Genomic DNA, 22417 nt, shown 5'->3' with positions numbered 1-22417 from the left:
TTTTTTAATATTTGTATGGATTTAAGCTCGTGACAACTACAACGTGTTGACTTTGGTTGTTTTTGGGGGTAGAACTTATTTATCTTTTTGTTTTTTAATTTGTTATAACTTACGTTTTATATTGGAAAAAAATTTAATTATAATATATTGATGTAAGTAAGTAGATGGCCTAATTATCGAGCTCTGTTACAATTATCAAGGGTTTCAGTCATCACTGTATGGTTTATAAGAAAATTTTGGTTTTCTTACAGGTTGAACTACGCAACGGCTTGATTTATTTTCCAAGATTATGCTCTACAATTACACTAACTTCATGTATTTCATTTTAATATAATAGTTATTTCTCAAAAGTTACATTTTGATGTATTAAACGTTACTGAGTCAAAAATTTATGGATGGCTGATCAAAAAATGAACAAAAATGAAAAAAAGCTTATTTTTATGAGGAATGGAATATAACTCATGAGAAAATATTATTTCAAATGTTTATCTTAACAACGAGAAAATCATTTGCTGAAAATTAAACAAGCAAAATATGAAAAACTTTAAAAGTACAAACAAAATCAACTCAGAAAATTAATTTTTCTTAAGTTAAAAAGGGGCATAATATATACTCTAATTCAGAAGATTTTTTGATTTTTTTTCTTTTTTTCTTTTTTTTTTTTTTACTAAGATCGTCGTTTAATAAATACTAATGTCAAAATTAAAAAAAAAAAATGTATACATACTTTCATATTTAGAGCTCAGAAGTTGACGTAGGCTTTTTTTTAAATATGAACCAAAATAGAGCCTATCAAAAACCCTTTTTCTCGCAACAGCAAATATTTTCATTCCCTGCATGTTTTTAACACACAATAAGAAAAACTTACGTGAAATTGACACAAAGATGTGAGAGGAATGAAAAAGATGTGTGACCACGCTCGAAAGTTTTTTGGTTAAACCAAAAGGAAAAAAAAAACACTTCTCCCGACTTTTCAAGTCAATATCCAACGAGTATAGTGCAACGAAATTTGCAAAATCTAAACTTGAAGATTTTTAAAAATAGGTAAACTCGGACTAGCGAATGTACTGACACGTTATTCAGAATCAAAGAAGCCTCCCGAGGAAGGAAGGAACGAATGTTAAGGGTTTTAAAGAGCGAGTAACAAAAGGAGTTGGAGCGGAAGGTGTGAGAAGTAGGGAAAAATATGAATAGACGAGCAAACAACGAGTGTCTGAAATTCTCGTGTGAGCCCATGCGTGTACTCAAAATTCATTATATATGTTGATTTTCTAGTTTTGTACTATTATCCATTACTTTCTGTAAATGCGAGGTGAACAGGTCAGATGCCCCATTACGCATAGATGGCTCATGTGGTCGAAATGTTGAGATCCAGTAATTTAGTTAATTATATAGAATATTATAAAAAAAATTGGTTAAGACGGTTTTTCTTAAGTCCCTTAACTTTGTAAGCGGACAATTTCTATAATTGAGATAAGTTATGTTCTTTCAACTTAATGAATTTAGTTAATCTAGAATTATAGATTTCACGAAAAAAAGACTAAAAATTTCATTCATAAAAAAAAATTCTTTCTTACCTGACACTAGTAAACATAAAAGTAAGTGCAATAAAAGCAAATCTTTTTTTTTATTAATACTCTTCTCTTTATTATAATTATTATTATTATTTTTTAATTTTTTTTTTAATGAGGAAGCATCAAAAAATTGATCACCAGAGGGCAGCATGGCGCTTGGCTTGCCTAACGTACACTATAGCCTATTCGCTCCGAGCCGATACAGAGGTTGCGCCCCCTCTAGCCAAAATCAGGCAAAATTTCTTGCATGTACACAAACGGTTTAGAACATATATACATGCGTATAGCTGCTTGTGATTGGCTGAATAAGACAGCAGGAGAGGATCGTCGTTCTCTCTCTAGCCTGCCAAGTGCCAATCACAAGCAGCTTTACGCATGTATGTATGCTCTAAGCCGTTTGTTTACATGCAAGAAATTTTGCCTGATTTTGGCTAGAGGCGGCGCAACCTCTGCATCGGCTCGGAGCGAATACCTAAATACATGTGTACAGGTAGGTTTTAGTGAGGGAGAATACCCGAACAGAAATTGAGTTCAGGCACTGAACAGGTCCTGGACAGGTGCCTGAGCTGCCTGCGCAGGACCTGCTCAGGCATTAATGGAATTTTATCCAACGATGTGCACAGGACCTGCTCAGGCTCCTGCACAGGCAGCCTTAGCTCAGGCAACCTGGACAAATATAATCTAGTCCTGAACTGACTTTTACACAATTAAATAGTAAGGTTATGTTACATAAAAAAATGTTTTTAAACAGAGTAGTTGATTTCAGTAAAGTCTTATGCGATACAGGTAAGCTGGGAATGTGATATTGCAATATTTTTTAAATTTTATCCATGTGGCTATTTGCAATAAAACACTCGAAGTTGTACATACAAATCACGAACTTTATCAATATTGACACTTGTTTATTTGTTTTTTTTTTTTTTTTTTTTTTTTTTATCTTACGCACTGTCATTAGTTGTGTTTAATTCTTCAAAAATTTCTTGCTGAATATCGCTCTAAATTTCTTGCTTATCAAACTGTACAGTTGAGTTTTCACTAATATTATCTGTAAGTTTAGCTTTTTTTTATTATTTCCAATAAATCTGTATGATTTTCTTTTTTCCGAAATTTTTCTTTTACGAATAATTTACATTCTATATTTATTTCGCGTTTTTCGTCGAGAATAATAGTTTTGCTCCATTTTAGATTAATTGAAAAAAAGGTTAAGACTATACTGTAGTAGCAGACAGTTGATGTCAGTTCAGGCAAGAGCACCGGACCTGTTCAGGAACTGTGCACAGCCTGAACTCACATATGCATAAAATGCCTATCTTGCCTGTGCAGGACCTGCACAGGCAGTCAGGCAAGCTACGGCACATTTCTATTCGGGTAGTGGAGGTAGGCAAGCCGAGCGCCATGCTGCCCTCTGGTGATCAATTGTTTGATACTCCCTCATTGCTTGCGTGCTCTTATAGTCACATGACATAAAAATCAGTCATCAAAACAATTATCGAAGTAAATTATCACCGATTCAGCAATTTATTCTCTAACAGTTCATTACATACTTACATGGAAAAAAGCAAAAAGAAATAAAACGAAGACATGGTATATAGGATATTCCAGTGGTAGAACAAAAAATAAAGTTAAATAGTTTTTCTCCAGAACGAAGTGTATCTATCATCGATGTAAAGGTTGCAAAGGTGAATTTGTGGGCATTATTTTTTGACAGTCTACAATATCTATCCATAATAGAAAGGAAAAATTAAAAACGTCAAATAACCGCGTGACAACTGTGCGTACAGTGCTTTTTCTAAGATCTTCACTGAGAAGTTGATTTTGTTTTTATTAAAAAACTTAATTTTCCGCTAAGGCATGGTGAAAAACATTTGGTCATTGTTAAACTTCGCGTGCAGGAATCATTTTAATTCATATTGGTCATAAGTGCTATTCGAGAAATATAAGACTTGTTACTAAATAGTTTATAAATTATAAAAAAGCTCTGTTTTTTGGGAACTTTATATTTGCCAGAGATTAAAATACGCACGAATCTCTTTTCGGCCGGCATACAATATTGGAAAAAAAAAAAAAAAATAGAGAGAGAAAAATAGGGAAATAAGGGCTCACAACAAACAGCCCGCCCGCGTATGCTTAAACACGTTACTGCGGCTTATTTAACGTCCGATTGATTTTACGCGGTGGGCCTTTATACGCATATACTCACGCGAAACTCACTTTCCAATAAATCACGATGGCATATCTAAAACGGTATGTATACGTCCCCGGCTCGCTCGGACGTGAACTACTTTACCTTCTCGTAACGCAGTGTATGCCCCTCCTTCCAAGTTCACGATCAAGTCGAGTGAAAAAATCGCATGTTCGGCTTCTCCCCTCTTTTATACACACTTTTTTATGATAAGCGAGTCTGGCTGAAGGGTCGAGAAACGGATCGCTGGATACACGGCATGATCAGATTTTTGTGTTCTTCGTTGAGCATTTTTTATTGGTCTTGCGTGTGTTTCCTTGCAGACTTAAGCACAATTAATTTATGGATTTTTAAAAACTTTATAAAAAATGTTTCTCCTACTACTAAATGTATTCTTTTTTTTTTTTTTCTAATTTTTTACGCATTATTATTTGTAATAAAAAAACTAAGAAAAATTTTTTTTCTGATACATTTATGAATCATTATATACAATTGTATTGTAAAGTGTTTAAAGTAAAATATTTAAATATTTCTTCAAATACTATTACATTTTTTTTTCTTTTTATTTTTTCTTTTAATTGTCATGTATTTTTTTGCTAGAAGAAATTTTAAGCACTGTGTAATAACTAGTAGTTAAAAGAACTTTTTTTTTTAGCACAAATAGCGTATTATGTTTTTTGTAAAGAATTAAATTGCGATACCTTTGAAAAAGTATCCGTACTCAAGTCTGCTTGTTTCCTTGTGTTGAAAATTGGAATTTTATAGTTAAGAGGAATGAGAGTAGCTTATTAAACTCGTTTTGTTGTGTAATAAAAGTGATGATTTTTGATCAATTGTGCGATTTTTTTAATTAAAATTTTCATTCGCTTATTTCGTGTTTTTTTACCTTAAGATGGTAAATCTAAGATACCCCGCTTTTGTTATTTTTTTCTGAGCTTTTTTCTTATCTTTTGTTATTTGTCGCAGAGATTTTCTTATCAATTTTTTTTTTTTTTGGGAGATACACATAAAAAAACTTTTGATTTTTAAATCAAGCTATGAAATGCACATGATGTTCCGATGGGCTATTACCTTTTTGTCAGCATGAAAACAATCGAGCAAGTTCTCCAATTCATCTAATAGTAAAAAGATAACTACTTATATCCAAGATGGCCATTTTTCAATAGACCTTTTTTCTGAGTGATAAAAATAGTTCATTTTTTGCGCACCGCCATAAATCTTCTATTAACCAAATCATCAAAATAATATGGCTATCAAGTTATGCCATGATAAGTGAGAAAATATTATTTGATGTTTCGTCCCGGGAGCACGCCAGGACTCATCAGTAAGGCTGATGACGTGCTCCCTGCCTTAGACACCTATATCGGTGGGGATACCCTAGCTCAATCTTAAACGCCCTTATATATTAACCAACATGAAATCCGGGCACTTGCGAGAAGGTCGAGTGACATGGTTAGACGCCTAGCGGATGGTTGGAGAAGGACGGGGAGCCGAAGTGTACGTACATGTGTGTGAGAGGGTCCCCACATACTCCCCCTCCAGTTACAACGCCGGATGAAGGTGTGTAGACGATATGTAAGAAGTGCGCAGTGACGCATATGACGTGCATGACGTGGTGTATTAGCAGAAGGCAAGATAGGGGAGAAAGAAGTCGATGGATGATAAAGTAGATCTCCGAATCCTCCACGCTCTTGTAGAGTCCTAGAGAGAGGCGAGCAGAAGCTCTAGCCGCGACCGAGACAGAGGTCAAGTCGGAGAAAGAGAGGGAAGCTTGTTGCTGTCCCGAGGCGTAGAGATTACGGAGATGCTATTAGAAATAATTAGAAGAAGGTTGCGCATGTTCAAGTTTACGGGGTCACCAATATGGCTATCAGTGATGCCATGAAAAGAGAGAAAAGGTTGTTTGATGTTTCGTCCCGGGAGCACGCCAGGACTCATCAGTAAGGCTGATGACGTGCGTGAATGCCTTAGACACCTATATCGGTGGGGATACCCTAGCTCAATCTTAAACGCCCTTATATATTAACCAACATGAAATCCGGGCACTTGCGAGAAGGTCGAGTGACATGGTTAGACGCCTAGCGGATGGTTGGAGAAGGACGGAGAGCCGAAGTGTACGTACATGTGTGTGAGAGGGTCCCCACAATAAGAGCCAGTACACGCCATCTCTGAGCTTTTGACTCAAGTTTCATCCCCCACATCGCACATATATTATGTGCAATCGCAGGGGGTGGAATTATCGATTTCGAGCTTACCCCCAGCCGAAAATTTGTGGCCAGTGGGTACACGAAGCGTTAATAAATCAAATACAATAACTCTTCATTTATGATTTTATCTATAATACTTTGACACTGAGGGTGCCTCTATTTTTATTTTTATTACAAGTATGAGTGATTACATGAATTACCATCTTCTTCTCCTTTTTTCAATAAAAATTAAAACGTAGTTGATCAGAACTGATCTTATTTTTTTATTTATTTTTTCTTACTACTATGCGATAAGAATTATAAAAACTAATTTTTCTGTTTGTTTAGGAAAATAAATCTTTTTTATGTCTAGGTTTATTTAGTAGAGGAAAGTCAGAAGACAAAAATACATAAAAATACATAGAGGGCATATTCAGTATGTCGGTCGGAGCGCGTCAGAATTTCTACTTTACCGACTACCATACTCTAGTAAACTCCATTATTAGTTAATTAAACGTTTGTTTTCACGTAAAACAACGAGAATATTCGTCCAGTTGGCTAATTCCTGTAATTTAGAGTGACCTTTAGAGTGACTACAATTTTTTCATTAACAACATTATCCAATAAAGATAATAGATCTTTTTGACATAGCGTTCTTGTTTGTTTAAGTTTTTTGGGAAAAGTACTATTATAAAAATTATAATAAATGTAGTTATTTTTGGCCAGTAAATAAAAAATTACTCAAGCAAGTGTTGATATAACTCGTATCTCAGATATCGTTGCTTCATTAAGAAAAAAAACATAACATTGTAAGCACTTAAAGACAAGCTATATCTCTTTTGTAGCGGATGAAATTACCGAACTTGAAAATATTTCCTTACATCGCATCGTTACTTGCTATGTTTTTATCATCGACATAATCTAACAAAACTGCATTTAACTATAATTATGTTTTCGTTATTTTAGCAAATACCTATTGCATAATATTTACTATTTTTCTCTGTCAGTAATTTAGTAAAAATACTCTTTTTAGAAATGTAGTCGAGGATATCCACAAAGAATATCTCGCTTTTGTCTCCGATTTTTAATTAAAATTTTTGAGGCACACCTCTCAAACCGGGCTTATTTTGCTCGCGATGTCATGTACTACGAGGAAAAAATTGTGAACGTTGGTTTCAGTCAGGGTGACACCCTTTTTCCGTGATTTACTCGCTACTATTCATCTACACATTTCATACATACAAATATACTTTTAGCATGTAAATCACGAAAAAAAGGTGCCATCTCCACTGAAACCATCGTTCATAATTTTTTAACCAAATTTTCTTTTCAATTGTAGACAAAAATTGTTGTCAGTTAATTTTTTTTATCATAATTTTTGATATTTAACAATTACTTGTTTGACAAAAATTGTAAATTACATGAAATAGACTACTAATATTAAAAAAAAAAAAAAAAATTAAAAAAAAACAATAGGTTGATAGTATTCCGAAATATAATTTTACTAAATTACACTTTTTAATCTGTATTTTTTATTTACTGTACTCATGTTAAGGTATTATTATAACATTTCTTAATCAAACAGCTCTCATATAACACACTTTTGTGAAAAAAAGCATCTGTTTGAAATTTTCGAAGTAAATAAAAAAAAAGTAAGTAATACATTTTTTTTATAAATTCCAACGAAACAGTGTGCCTATATCGACAACCATAGCAACAACGTGCGTCGAAAGATGAAGGAGAGAAGTGCGCATAGTTTTTTAAGTAGGTACAAGCAACAACAGTAGTGGGTACCTACTTACAGTGGCGTGCGTGCCTCGCGGTTTTCGCGGTCGAAACGACGTCATAATTCGCCGCTTTCACGTACAGGCAGCTCATATAATAGGTGTACCCAACAGATATTGTTGCGCAAACCATATACACAGTGACGTTCTTTTGTTGGTGATCGTCAAAACGTCATTGTTTTCCATTATGATGTATACTTTCTGTTAGTAGTGATAATATTCGCACAAGATCTTGGGATTGATTAGGAAAATCTGGGATGGTTTGTGTACAATGTACGTAGGTAATTGTATTATTTTCGATGCGACGTATTTTTACGGTTTTCGTCGGAGAGTTTATTAGGCATGACTGCTTTACATTTTCACCAGAGCAAAAAGTGTTATCACCTTTTATTAAGACATGTAAACCGACTATCTTTAATATTTTACATCTGATTGGGCTCAAATTAAGTTTGCAGCTTCATTTTTGTATCACAACCCAACTGATTGAAATTGAGAAAATTTCGTCGAAAGAAAAAATTTTGTAGCATGAAGATTGCATAACTCTAAGAAATTAAAATCAGTTTTTGCCCTTTACGTGGATTTATTTCTGATTTATCATCGCGTTGTTCGAGTTCATGTGAAAGGCTAGACACCCAATGTGAAAAAGACGGCTCTTACATAACAAGATTCCCATTTGCGACAGCATGTATTAGAACATTTTAAATTTTGTGTTCAACATATTCTAGAATTCGCTTGTATCAGTCTGCGATGGCATCGAAGCATTGTACCCCCATATGAAAAAAGGGAGTCTCTTCCGAAGCAGAAAAATACCAACGCACAGTCCGACTACTGCGCACTCGACCAGTTGTTCAAATTGTAAAAAAAAAATTTCTCCATTTCCTAAAAGTCGGATTTTTGCGTTCAATCCCTTCCGACCGAGTGACCAGCCGGTAGAGTGGAAAACTCGCTATTGTACGTTTGCAACGCACCTGTACCTCTTATATGAGTTTTTGTAGAATAAGTGCGACTAGCAACTTGAAAAAATCAATCATAAAACTATGTCGTGGGGTAAATTGATTTTTACTTTGAAATCGTTAAGAATATTTTCCAAAAAACACGTTTTTTCTGGGGAGCTGTGGTCTCTTAGAATCAGTGAAAAAGGTTTTTGAAGCCTTTTAAAGTCATTTGGAGGTATGTACGGGCTTTAAAGTCTTAAGTCTTTCAAAAGCTATCGAAGTCTTGAAAAACTTTTAATGCCTTTAAAAGAATTCAAACATCTACGAATATTGGAGACTAGATGATAAAAAACTATAAAAGACATGGTAAGACTCCAAAGTCGTCCAGAGATGTATTAAATACTTTTTATAACTTTTTAAATGAATCTAGAAACTTTAAAGACTGATAACTCCAAAAAACTTGAATAGTCTTTCAAAACCTTCGTAAGACTTTAAAGTCATCCAGGTAATATTATTTACTTTGGATAACTGTCTCATCTTTTAAATCCGTCTAGAAGTATTCAAGACTAAAAGTTCTTAAAAACTTTCAAAGTCTTGAAAAAACGTTCAAAGATTTTTTTAGTCTTTAAAAGTATCGAAAGTCATCTAAAAACATTAGAGAATTTTGATGACCTCAGTCTTTGAAAACTTCTACTTTTAAAAACTTCAAAGCTGTCTATAAATTTTAAAGACTGGCAATCATTCCGTAATCTTTAAAATAGTCTCTGAAAGACTTTGTAAGACCGTAAAGTTACGTGTAGGCACATTGAAGACTTTTGACAACTTGAAATAAAATCGACAAAAATTCGTACGAAAAAACGAACAAAAAAAGGCACTTTTTCGTGAACAAAAAAAAAAACTCAACTTACCGGCAAACGACGCCAGGAACAGCCCACCGATGCCCACCGCGACGAGCACTGCCCTCGCCAGCTTCATGATCCTCGTCCTTACTGGCTCACGAGCAATTCACATTCGCCCCGACAATTGCCGATTCGATAAATCGAAAAAAAAAAAAAAAAACAAGCCCAACCTGTCGTCAGATCCGAACAATCGCGGAATAGACACAACGGAGCGTACACGGGAGCGCCTCGCCGAAGAAGAAGGAGGGGAAGCGGGGCGCGCCGGCTCCTTGCAAGTCTCCCTTTCTCACGCGCGCCCACACGCGTGCGTTTACCTATCACATGTACATTACTCACTTGCGATGCACTGACATTATCATCATCATTGTTGTTGTTGTTGTTGTTGCTCACTCGCGATCGGCTCGTGTGTCGTGCACATATTTTACAACACAATGCGAATAAACGTGCGAAGCGAGTAACTTGGACGTGCGAGTTTGTACCACGAGATCTGGTTGCTGGTGAAAGACTGAGGGGGCCCCGTTGCCGTGGCCGCCGTTGTGGGCCCGACCGAGAGATCGACTCCCCCTTTTTGTTTTCTGTGCCGCGGCTCTCGCGGTGAGAGGAAGATTTAGAATCGATGCGACGTTGTTTTTACTGTGCGCCAGGAGGGGTAGATGGAGGATTAATTCGCGCCGCGATTACGTTTCGCTGATGGGAGAGAGACGGAGGATGGTGGGTTGTTATCGGGTGCACGTGCGAGCGGAGAAATGGGTCAGTGGGACTAGTGGATGCTTCTGTTGGTTTTTCCTTTCTTTTTTTTTTTTTCGTACCTACTTTTTCTTTTCCCAGTTGGTCTGTTGTGGCTGGTTCTTGTACCGATTTCTCGATTGTCTCGTCTCGTTGCGCTGCGAGTCCAAGCGTATGATAAAATAACATTGGTTCGAAGCGCGGAGTTGATGTTTGTCTAAGATTGCATTTGCACTATGAACAAACGAAACATCATCGATTCTTTCAACTATTGTGGTGCCCGGTGTCATTCTTTCCTGAGTAGAGCATTTTTTTTTTTAAAGATTAAGAGATATTTGCAACATATGTGATAATAATTTGTAACGTGGAAAGTTTTACGTCCTGGATAAGCTTTTGTAGATTTTCTTTCGCTTATGATCATCGTTAGGGTATTTATTAAGTTGCTGTAGTGTATTCTGTAAACATGTGAAGAAATTTTCAATATAATATTTACAGAGCTAAAGTATCATCGTAATATTTTTATTAATATTAAACGAATTTACTCTTTTGTATTCAACAATGTTGACGAGAGTACATCATGATCGAAACGAGGTGATCCAGTAATATTTTCTTGATGAATAATTAATGGTCAAGATGATAATGTTGATTATAATTATAATTATTATTATTATTGTTATTATCAATAATGTGCACACGATTCTTGCATAAACATATTTTACAAAAAAAAAAAAAAAACCGGATAGCTTTGTACTATAAAATTTACTGTTAATTAAAAGATATTTGCAAAAACAATTATTTTAGATTTTTATTGAGCGTGATTCTTTACAATAATTTCAACCTCTAATAGCAAATATTGTTTAAATTTTGATCCTCCGATCGACGTTTGACGGCAAAACTAAATTTTCGGGTCTTTTTTTTTTTATTGTAGAACTTCCAGTCAAACGCATCGTACGACGAGGCGATAAAAAAGTCCGAAGTCCTGGAGAACCAGATAACCCAGCACTTCATACACCTCCACGGTTACCTGCAGAACCTCGAGCAAGAGCTGAAGAGCGAGCTGGTCGCTTACCGGGAGAGCATCGAGAGGAACGTCGAAGAGTGCGAAAATGGGCTCTCCAACCTGGCCGAGAAACTGAAAACTGCCTGCGCGGTGAGCCAACAATTTTTATACTCGATCTCTCGCGCGTTATTGTTTTGTAGCTGTATTTGTAAGTAGCCAAATATATATACGCATAGTATTTGAGGAATCATAATTGTACTTGAATACCATTTTTTCCGAGAGGCTAATTCAATTTGTTTACTCACTTATTTCTTCCATTCTAATATAATATTGAATTAATTACTTCTCCCAAATACAAAGCATATGAATTAAATATTTTTTTCGTTGCTGTATTTAATAGTTATTTATGTAACAAGTGCGGAAAAGACGATTTTACGTACGAGTCGTGATGACGAGTGGCTGGAGTTGACGGGAACGAGTGCCAGTTGAGCACACGAGTGTGATCGCAACGCACAAATTACCGTCACCAGCCACGAGTGTGAGTCTATCACACGAGTGTGGGAAATCGTCCCGCACGAGTTGCGTACAAGATTTTTCGCAAAAAGTGTGGAGTAAATAGTAAATACGTTGATGATTTGCAAGAAAGGTTGTGCGGGGTCCAGGAGGACCAGGGGGCGAAGCCCCCCTGACTGTAAAAATATCAAATGACCGTTCAAAAAAAAAAAAAATTAATTGTATGCCTCAAACATAAAAGCAGAAGTTGGATTAAATTGAAATTATATTTTTAAAAATAAACTTTGAATTACTCGAACAAAAACATTTTCAAAGAATTTTACAACTGTAACAAATTATGTTAAAGGATCCCACACCAACACAATGGGATTGTGGTTCCCAACGAAATTTTTTAAAATTTTAATATGATATAGTTTAATGGAATTAACAAAAAAAGTCATTAAAAAAAATTTTAGTTGAGAGTTAAGACTTACATTAGGTAGGGTTATGATGGTTGTACACAGACGGTATCTTAATTCGTCTTCCGAGAGATTTCTGGTGTGTAGCAAAATTTTTTCGGGTGTATGGAAGAACCTTTTCTGCACACTATTCGGAAAAAACCTTTGCCACACACTTTTTCTGCACACTATGCGGGAAAATCGTAACTCCACACGAAAAATATTGCGGAAAACACCTATTTTCCGCACACTATTGCGAAAAATAAATATTTTTATAGATTTTTTATTTAAATAGAGTAATTCAAAGAGCACTTTTCAAGTATTTTATTTTAATCTTGATTTGTGAAATATTTATTCAATGGATTGTAATGAATAAATCTTTGAAAATTTTCATTGGGATTTCTAGCTGGTAAACCATCCATTAATATTAAAATTATCATGTAAAAGGGAGTTTTTTCGTGCAGGTTATTATTTTATCTTGAAAATAGCTTTTGTGCATAATTTTATTTTAATTACAATACTTAAATTTTAAAAATAACTAGATCCTAAAAACTTGTAACTAACATTGGTTGATCATTAAACACTAATTTATCAAAATTTTTATTTAAAATACTTTGATCATGTTCAAATATCTTTTATGATTTAATTGTAATTACTTGGTTAAATCAACAGTCATTTTGGTATTGAAATATGTGTTATTTTTAATACTTTATTTGAAGAAGAACGAAATTTTTAAAATTGCGCAAAATATATTTTCAACACTATAACTAGATTACTTTTAATATTTTAAAAAGTAATTTTAAACACTTTCCATGCGAGTGTACTCAATCGAAATATAATTTTTTTTTCCACGTACATTTTTTAATATTAATATTTATTTTAACATTTTTTTAATACTTACCACGGCTTCGCCTACCTCTTTACGTAGCAGCGAATGATATTTTTTTTTACTGTTACAAAGTCTTACTACTTCAGCAAAGCAACCAGTATAGTTATTCATCACATAATGTTTGCTGTAGATTTTCACAAATGCAGAAAAGAACAACAAGAAGATAAACATGAAAAAGTACACGGAAAAAATATTAGAACTAGCAGATTCCCCGTGCCATTTTGTGGGCATGACAACAAGTGGCGAAGAGTTAAGGTAAATTTAAGCGTGATTTTTTTTAAACAAGTTACTGATGCGATAATCTTGCGTACAAAAAAAAAACCGTATCACACTTTAGTATGGATCTCGACGACTCGACGTACGATAATCTGAGGCAGCACTTGCAGCTGAAGCTGCCCGAAATTCCGAAGCCGCGTCTTGTAATGACCGACGAGCTGCCGGAGGACTACGAGCTGGAGCCGATACCGGAAGCTGACATGACGAGTAAACTAATTTTTCCCCTATTGGTTCGAGTAATGTTTACTGATAACGATTTTTTTTTTTTTTTTTCCAAAGACGCCAGTTTTAAGGGCACCTCGAAAAAGGACACCTCGTCCGCTGGTACATCGTCGGTTAACCAGTCCGTGGATGTTGAGGACGAGGAGGATTTCGTTTTTGAACCACAACCGATCTCCAGTTTGGTCACGGGTGAGTGTCGATGCGTCGCAGGGCCGATCGAAAATTCATTTAAGACGACGGCCAAATTTTTTCAGACCATTTTTGATTAAGATTTTCACAAAAGTAGAGTACTTTTTACCTTTTTTCATTTCTGAAAGGCCCATATGATCCCAGAATATTCAAACCGGCCTGTCTGTGATTAAAAATTCTAAAGAAAAGTTCCTACGTTAAGTAGGTGTCTTTTTTTTTTTTGTGAAGTGTTATAGGATTTGAAATTTTCAGAATCTTTACACTTGAACAGATAGATTTTGGAAAATTAATTTTACCCATTTTTCATCTTGACACTCTTTGTTACAATTTTTTTTCGGTCAACACATATATATATGTATGTTCACTTTCAATCATATCAATAGGTAACTTGTCATATAACCAGAGCAATGACTCTAAATTGTTTATTACGATTTCTTTGATAATTCTTTGAGCACGAGCAATTTGAACATTATAGTTTAGGTTTCGTGTGATAATTATGACTTTTTTCCCAGTAAAGCTATACCAACGTTGAAAAGTTGGCCTAAAAGCTAGTCAGTTTTCGAATAAGAAAACGTTTTATCGCTTGGCTCGTTACATTATATCATATTACAACACAAGTACTAAAGAAGCGGCATAAAGGAAACCATAATCATTGATACTTGAATAATATTTATACACCTAAAAAAATAGTTATGTTTTGTTTGCAAATGCGTACATGTCAAGTACCAAATTTATTATGAAAGTAGATTGAAAAATAAAATTTTTTCATTGCCAAAAGTGATTGATACTCACTAAATGAAAGAAACTTTGTCACAACTGAGTCAAACATACAGGAATGATCGAGTGCCATTTCAATTTAATACCCACGCATTAATTTATAAACGTTTTTCGCCCCTCACCGATCAAAGAACAAGCCACGGAGTGCGTGAGAATAACGCACATCATCAACCCGGCGGACTTTTACGTGCTGCGGGAAAGCGACCGGCAGGAGCTGGAAATACTGGAGGGCATGATCGCCGACTACACGGAGAACAAGAGCCCTGGCATTCCGGACGTGGTCAACCTGAGTGAGCGAGGATATCTTCCCTTTTCACCCGACAAATCGAGTCAACCAAAAAACTATAACGATTTTCTTTCACAGACCAAATCTACATCGTCAAGTATCTGGAGACGAACAAGTGGTACCGCGGCCGGGTGGTCAGGCTCAAGGAAGCCGAGGAGGCCACGGGCTACGTGTTGTACGACGTCTTTTACATCGATTACGGCAGGACAGACGTCGGTGTGACGATCGACAGGATCAGGAATACCATGCCGAACTTCAACTACTTCAACGGCATGGCGTTGCACTGCAATCTTAGGGAGATGGGTCCAGTGGAGGATGAGTGGCACGACGACATCATCGACAAGTTCCGCCAGATGGTCGCTAAGTTGGTTTCTCCTTTTTTTTTTTTTAACGAATTTTCCTAGTGTCTTTCAGTCATAACAATGTGGAAATCGAATGGCAACTTGTTTGTGTAACGAGATTATTGCCTTTTTTTTCTGACTGAAAGAACAATATTGGTGCTCCAGTGGGATCCAAACCGAGTTTTGTTTTCAGAGAGACGTTCATAATGAAAATTTTGAAGAGCGATCAGCAGGTGCAGACGGTCGAGTTGTACAAGCAGAAGAACAATCCCAACAACATTTCGCTGCACGATTGGCTCGTCGACACGAAAAAAGCTCACGCCATCACCTCCTACAAGCTCAAGGTGAGATTGCGTCACAACTTTTTTTCTTTTGTCAAATCCACGGTTTCCTTTCGTTTCAGAGAATGAATCCTCTGTCGACACGGCACTTTTACTACGAGGACCTGCCCCTGGAGAAAACGTCGTACGTCCACGTGTGCCACATAGAGTCTCCCCTCTGCATATACATTTACAAGGTTGGGGTTTAGTTTCTCCTCTCATCATGTCGCAAAGTATTTCCAACTCGTCATTTTTTTTTTATTCTCGTCCGCAGGTGAAAAGTACCGACGTGGCGGAAAAATTGAATGTTTTCAACACCCAATTCGACCAATACGCCGTGTCGACCGACAGAACCATCAGAGAACCGGAGCTTGGTTGGTATACGTATAGCTTTGTTTATTATTGATAACTTTGATCCGACGTTACGCGTTGCTTTGATTTCAGGAAACGCCGTAGCCGTGCGCACCTCTTCGAACAGATACCAAAGAGGATTGGTGTCCAAAATAAACAGCCAAGAGAAAAAAGCCTTCGTGTTTCTGGTCGATTACGGGCAAACAGTCACTGCCGATTACCAAGCCATACATCACTTGCCCCAAAGATTCTGCATCTTCAATGCCCAGGTAAATATCCTTTGTCAATGGCTTATTGGGTGTGTTGGATGTGTTGATATCATCTTGTGAATTGTTTTACGTTGTTGTTTCCAGGCCATCAAGGTTTCGATCCTCGACATCACTCCTGCGGACGGTGACAAGTGGTCGATAGATTGCATAAGTTATCTGAAGAAAAAATTGGAGGATAGGGCGTCGATCAAAGTCATACCGTACGAAAAAGTCGACGACACCTACAACGTGGTCATGTACGTCAAGGACACGAACATAGGCTCCAACCTCGTCGCTAAAAAGTTTGCCCTGAGCACCGGTGACCGGTGAGTTTTTACCGCGAGGCAAGTTCATGAGCTTTTCTTGACTCGCCGTTTAAACATGTTTCAGCTCGAAAAATCCGACCTTGAACAAGGTGGTGCCGTCGTCGAAAAAGCGTAAAAAGTCCAAGGCCCTGAAATTGGAAATGAACTTGCCGGCCCCCAACGACACGTCGGTTCCGCGGCGACGCACGGCCGAGGATAGCGACCCGTTCAAGACGCGGGTCATGATCAGCAAGGTCATCTCGCCCGATTTGATTTACGCGTCCCTGAGCTCGAACGTCGCCAAATTCGAGGAGATGAATCGGCGCATGCAACTGTTCTACGAGACCCACCACAGCGAGTGGGAGCGCGAGCTACACCTCAACTTAACCTACTGCTGCTACTCGGCCAAGGACAAGCAGTACTGCCGCGCCCAGTTTATGGGCTACAACGAGAACGACCCCGCACTGGTGAAGATGCTCCTCATCGACATGGCTGAGATCGAGGACGACATACCCTTGGAGGCCGTGCAACCCCTTACCTCGGAATTCTTCCAACCTTCCCAGAACGTCTTCAAGATCAAGCTTGCTGGCATTAGACCCTGCGGTGGAACCAATGCCTGGACGTCGACTTCGTGCGAGAAGCTCAAAGATATCATCAGTGACACCGGTGACTCCAAGTATTACGTCACTCTGGTTGTACGTGCCATGGCTATTGTTGGGGGGTACCGGCGTTTTCGTGAAATTAATATCAATATATTTTTGCCTGGTTCAGGGATCATGTGACGAGGATAAGGTGTTTCCGGTCAGTTTGGCCATTAGGAGGAGCGTCTTGACGACCGGGCCGTTGGAGCCGGTAAGGAAAGAGACCATAATCGTAGCTCGCCGACTGATCGACGACGGTGTGGCATTACCGATCAAAGGGTAAGTCTCGGGTGATTTGGTGTTTGTCGTTTTGTTTGATTTTACAAACTGTTTTTTGCGCAGGTTCTTCGACAAGGACAAAAAGGAGCCGGCTGTCGAGTTGCAGAAAAAACTGAGGCTTCACAGCACAGAGAATCAGGATGATTCGTTGGATAAGAAGAAAACAACGGCGGTGGCGGTTTCTACGCCATCGTCTGACGTTGAAGTTAATCAAGAAATTGTAGAAGATAAAATCAGAGAGAACGAAGATCCGAACAAAGTTACGGCTGAAGCTGCCAAAGATGATGATAATGATGATTTTAACGACTCGACTGCGATACCGAAATACGCTGACTGGTTACCGCCTGCTTATTTAAGAGACGACTCATTTAACGCCATAATTACTTACGTAGATAACGACTGCGACGTTTATTTTTATCCAGACACCAAAGAGTGTACGTAAACCCATGTTCCTTTAGTTGCTTCACATTTCGTTCATACCTTTGTGCTTTATGTTAATTAAAAAACATTTTTTTTTTAGATAACGAGACAAGAGATCACATTGCTAACACTTTAAAAGAATACAGTAAGAAGGCAATCCAAAAACAAGACCTCACTTGGGAAGAAGGTGACTTGTGCATCGCTAAATTCCATGCCACCAACTGTTGGTGCCGTGGGAAAGTGACAGAAGTTGTAAATAATCAGACGGTCAAGGTAGTTTGTTTTTTCCACCGGCCATGATACATTTTATTTCACACCTAATATATCGTGTATATTTTAGGTACTGTTTGTTGACTGGGGCAATGTGGAAGATTGTAGCATTGGAACTCTGAAAAAACGAATCGTTTTGGAAGAAATTCCTATACAAGTCATGAGGGCGAGCATTGAAGGTTTAAGCTCGGTAAGTTTGTTGTACACTCTATGCTAGCTTTTTTTTGTACTTTTTCTAACTTTTATTTTTGGTTTTTTTTTTACAGAATGGTTTCAAGTGGGAAACACATGATTTAGACGTGATTCACAGAACCCTAGTTGTCCAGCCCTGTCAAATAAGAGTCATCGAAAAACCACCCCTGCCTTGGAAGGTGAGAAATTATTCATTGCTTAAAAGAAACATTCAGAACCACCAAGGGTCTTTATAATAATTTCAGGTTGCCATCTGGGTAACCAAAGGTTCGTCCTTCGTTACCCTTCCGTGGTACATAAAAAACATGACGCAAGTCGATTGCGATACAGATGTCAGCAAGTACCACGAAATCGGAATAAACGTTCCCTCAGAGCCAACAAATTTAACGACAAAAGTCGACGATTCTGCCATTAAGGATAATAACACCAACGGCATTGTGATTTGTGTTGATGATAATGATGATGGGTCTGGCGCATCAAGCCATGAATTGAGCAAATCGAGTGACGATGGAAACAATGAGTACGGAACGCCAGATTCAATGATGCACGAATGTGACGAGAGCGAGTCAACTACTTTGAGATATGAGGAGCAATTTGTAGATGTCACGGCGCAAATGGAGCTCATGCAGTTGTCGATCATCAATGAATCACAGGAGTAATTATTATTTTTTTTAAATATTATTAATTAATGCATCGTAATAACAATTTTAAAACTAAAATTCCGTTCAACAGAAGCGATAAGTCGAGCTCGACGCCAAGCTTGGAATCCGCGTGCTCGAACGACAGAAAAATGAAGGTCTTTTCGCCGTTTGGTGAGCAGAATCGTATGCCCCCGGAAAACAATGGGATAGAGTTTAAAAATTCATTTTTCGATGAAGAACCAATGATCTCCGGCAACTCGGTTCTGTACAACGCGAGCTCCAATGCCCTGGAATTCGACGTCATGAGCGTGAAAACCGAGGCCCTCAACCAACATGACGATGACCACGAGCTCATCTCGTCCACGCCATTGAATGCATCATTTACGAGCGTCCTGAACGATGATTACTCTAGAAAAATGATAGATTTCCAAAGATTCAACGTCAAGTGCTTTGAAATAGGTCTTGGTCAGGCGTTTTCGGAAATTCACATGTCCGGCTATTTGCGTAACTCGAGTAATCGGGTAATGTCTTATTGTTAATTGAATCTTAAGTATTTATGCATTTGTGTTCACGCATTGACCTACAAATTTTTTTTTTGTCAGGATTTGAAACAGTGGATCGATCAGTGTTATCAGATTCATGAATGCATTCAGTCGTGTGTCGAAGAACAAGAGATTTTTGTACCACAGTCGGGTATGTAAACCAAAACTCGAATGTGCGTTTGGATGAATTAACTATTGTGTACTTGTACTATTCCAATAGGTGATTACTGCATTGCTCAGTACGATGATGGGATGTGGTATCGAGCGCGCGCTACGCAAAGGACGGTTACAAACGATGTATCTGGCACTGTGGTGGAATTCATGGATTATGGAAATCGAATGTCCATTTCGGATGACGAAAATTGGTTGGTTAACCGTTTTAGTAGATATTTCGCACTGTTTTAGAAGATTTATAACTCGATTTTTCAATGCTTCCAGTATTCGTACAATAAGGCAAGAGTGGTTAGATGTTCCTTGGATGGGTTTCAGCTTCAAACTTTTCAATGTAAAAGTTGCACCCGGGCGTGACAAAGAGGCTAGAGAAAGTATTAATGAAGTTTTAGGACAATCTGACAGATATTGGGTACAGATAAAGGTATTTGTCACATTCATAATTCGATAATGTAATAAATGATCGTTGAATGATAAATATATTTCGTTTGCAGAGATATGACCCTGAAATTGAACTGGAGTTATTTTCGAGCAAGAAAAATAAACGCTTAGTATACGCTTCCTTGATCGAAGGAAATATATTTGAAAAAATCGATCCAAAGCTATGATTAAAAAATAACGTTCAATCAAATCATTGATTATTTTTTGTTTCTTTTAATTTCAAGTATAATTTTAAGTTCTCATTACTTTTCCAGTGTCTAATATTGACATTTATTTTTAATGCAAATCGCATCATACTTTTATTTTCAATAAGCGACTGAGCATAAGCATCATTGTGATAAATATTTGTACTGGAGAAAGAAAAAAAACAATCACCGATTCTAAACCTTATGTATATTACATTAAAACGTACTTTTTTTTTTTTTATTACCGAAACACCTTATTTTTCCAACTCGATTTCCTGCTCATGCGAATTAATCCACCATTCTCTTTCATTTAGAAAAGTAATTACTCTTGTACTCGATCAATTTGACGCATTTTTCTGAACTGTCACTCATACTTTGCGTTAGCCAACCGAAAATTAATTTCGCAAATGTGTCGGAAATTTCATTACTGCGGAAAGGGTAATCGATAGCATCGATCAGACTACAAAATCGAGAAGTGAAACCAACATACTTTACGCGCGCGACTCTCATTTTACAACTCAAGATACTATCTTAGGGGTTGCAAATGATAATAATTATCATCTACCAGGTTTTGTGCCGACAAACAAGTGCAAAGTTCGGTATAATCCCCGGCACGTATTTGATTTCATGGATAAGAAAAACCACCGCGGTACGTTCCCGGAAATATTAACGGAAGCATTTTTCAGGAGGTCGTTAAATGTGTTTTTGTGGAAAAAAAGGAGATGCTTGCACGATAGAAAAAGCCCGTAACTCTTATCGCGCGGAATCATCGAATTTCAGTGAGCTTCGATCGATACGCCGACGGACGCATGGAAGTTACATGCGTCTTGTACAGTTAGTTTTTCGTCAACTCGTGAAAGTGTGAAACTACACATTTTTCCTACATTTAACATTATGTCTTACCAAAGAACGGCATGGGTGGAAGGTAATTTCATCAACGTGGCTGTGTTATTTTAAAAAATTCGCCCTTTTTTAACTCATCGTTAAGTGTTTCGATGGCAATATAATTTAATCTTTTTAAAAGCGGCTAATTTTATCGCTCAAATTGAATTTTTATTCTGCGATGTTAAAAGTCACGCCTTTAAATTGCAGAAAGAAAAAGTACGGTGAAACGGCACGAAATTTGGTGCAACAATGTCATCGAGCATCGCACCGAGATCAAAATTTTTTTACTCATTCTTGTTTTTATAGCTGCCACCGTTGCCATAATGAAAATTGGCTTGTACAGTAAGTTTTAATCGTATAATGTGAAAATAACATGCTTGAATTTTAATATTTCGGGTTGTAATTTCGTATGGGAATTTTTGTAGGTTTCATTGTAGAGGCAACGGAAAAAATGTACTCTAAATAACATCATGGGTGGAACAATAATTTGTGAGTGCAAGTGTGCAGTTTTTGATTTTTATTCTTTATTAAAACTTTATACTGATATTTTAAAATGTTTTGACGCTCGTTACATTAATTCCCGGTAAAAGTCAATTAATTGATTTTTTGTTTTTCGTTAACGTCAACTTTTATAACTTTCTGTAACAAATTATTAAATTTTATTCAAAAAGTACAAAATAGCAATTTGATGCTATAATTTTTCCAATTTTTAGCTTCAACCTATGATACACATAATATACCACCTTCTTAATTGTTCATACCAATCTAGTACTCATACAAAATTTTATTTTTTTATAATAAAATTTGAATCAGCTGTCAAAAAAGAGAGATTTGATAATCGATGCTAGATAATAGCATTTGCGCTTTATTACTCGGTATCCTTAGATTCCAAAGTACCAAAAAGTATTAGTGCAACAGGTTTTATTTACCAAATCATGTAAATTAATTTTCTTCGCGATCAATGAATATGTCACGTATCATAGATTTGGGCACAATTACTTTATTGATTTTTTTTAAACACTTCAAACGAAATTTTTTTTTTTTTCTTTCCTTATTAAAATACATTTTATTAGCTCAAAAAATATATTTCATTCATCACTATTCACAATACGATATTTAGATACATTTTTTTCTAGCAGATAAGCGCAATACGTTTTATTGTATTAAATTTTGTTATAAAATATTTAAAGTCAATTTTTTTTTTTTTTCAGCATAATTAAAGTATTACACTTTCAGCGAAAAATTGAAAAAGTATATATCCTTGCCCGTTAAACCGCAGCTTGTACCATAGGGACGTCCCGTCAAAAATT

At 36.7% G+C, this 22417-nt stretch overlaps 1 protein-coding gene across 1 annotated transcript in view; it reads left to right on the top strand.

The window, feature by feature from the left end:
- qin (tudor domain-containing protein qin) overlaps positions 1–20461 on the top strand; it is a 264240-nt gene extending 243779 nt beyond the window's left edge. Inside the window, exons 6-28 of the mRNA XM_014355100.2 lie at positions 11215–11436; positions 13256–13380; positions 13463–13608; positions 13681–13812; positions 14721–14879; positions 14954–15239; positions 15410–15560; positions 15620–15733; positions 15811–15910; positions 15981–16156; positions 16241–16461; positions 16526–17135; positions 17212–17360; positions 17424–17794; positions 17881–18053; positions 18121–18240; positions 18317–18421; positions 18488–18897; positions 18975–19404; positions 19486–19576; positions 19646–19790; positions 19864–20020; positions 20091–20461. Coding sequence (XP_014210586.2) covers positions 11215–11436; positions 13256–13380; positions 13463–13608; positions 13681–13812; positions 14721–14879; positions 14954–15239; positions 15410–15560; positions 15620–15733; positions 15811–15910; positions 15981–16156; positions 16241–16461; positions 16526–17135; positions 17212–17360; positions 17424–17794; positions 17881–18053; positions 18121–18240; positions 18317–18421; positions 18488–18897; positions 18975–19404; positions 19486–19576; positions 19646–19790; positions 19864–20020; positions 20091–20204 — 4707 coding nt within the window. The 3' untranslated portion in view covers positions 20205–20461. The remainder of the gene's footprint in view (positions 1–11214; positions 11437–13255; positions 13381–13462; positions 13609–13680; positions 13813–14720; positions 14880–14953; positions 15240–15409; positions 15561–15619; positions 15734–15810; positions 15911–15980; positions 16157–16240; positions 16462–16525; positions 17136–17211; positions 17361–17423; positions 17795–17880; positions 18054–18120; positions 18241–18316; positions 18422–18487; positions 18898–18974; positions 19405–19485; positions 19577–19645; positions 19791–19863; positions 20021–20090) is intronic.
- Positions 20462–22417: the final 1956 nt, after the last annotated feature.

This window comes from Copidosoma floridanum, unplaced genomic scaffold (genome assembly GCF_036245765.1).
Source record: "Copidosoma floridanum isolate Cflo_tuat_1 unplaced genomic scaffold, Cflo_Japanese_pri ptg000035l, whole genome shotgun sequence".
NCBI lineage: Eukaryota > Metazoa > Arthropoda > Insecta > Hymenoptera > Encyrtidae > Copidosoma > Copidosoma floridanum.
Note: the sequence above shows the minus strand (reverse complement) of the source record. Positions and strands in the feature narration are given on the sequence as shown.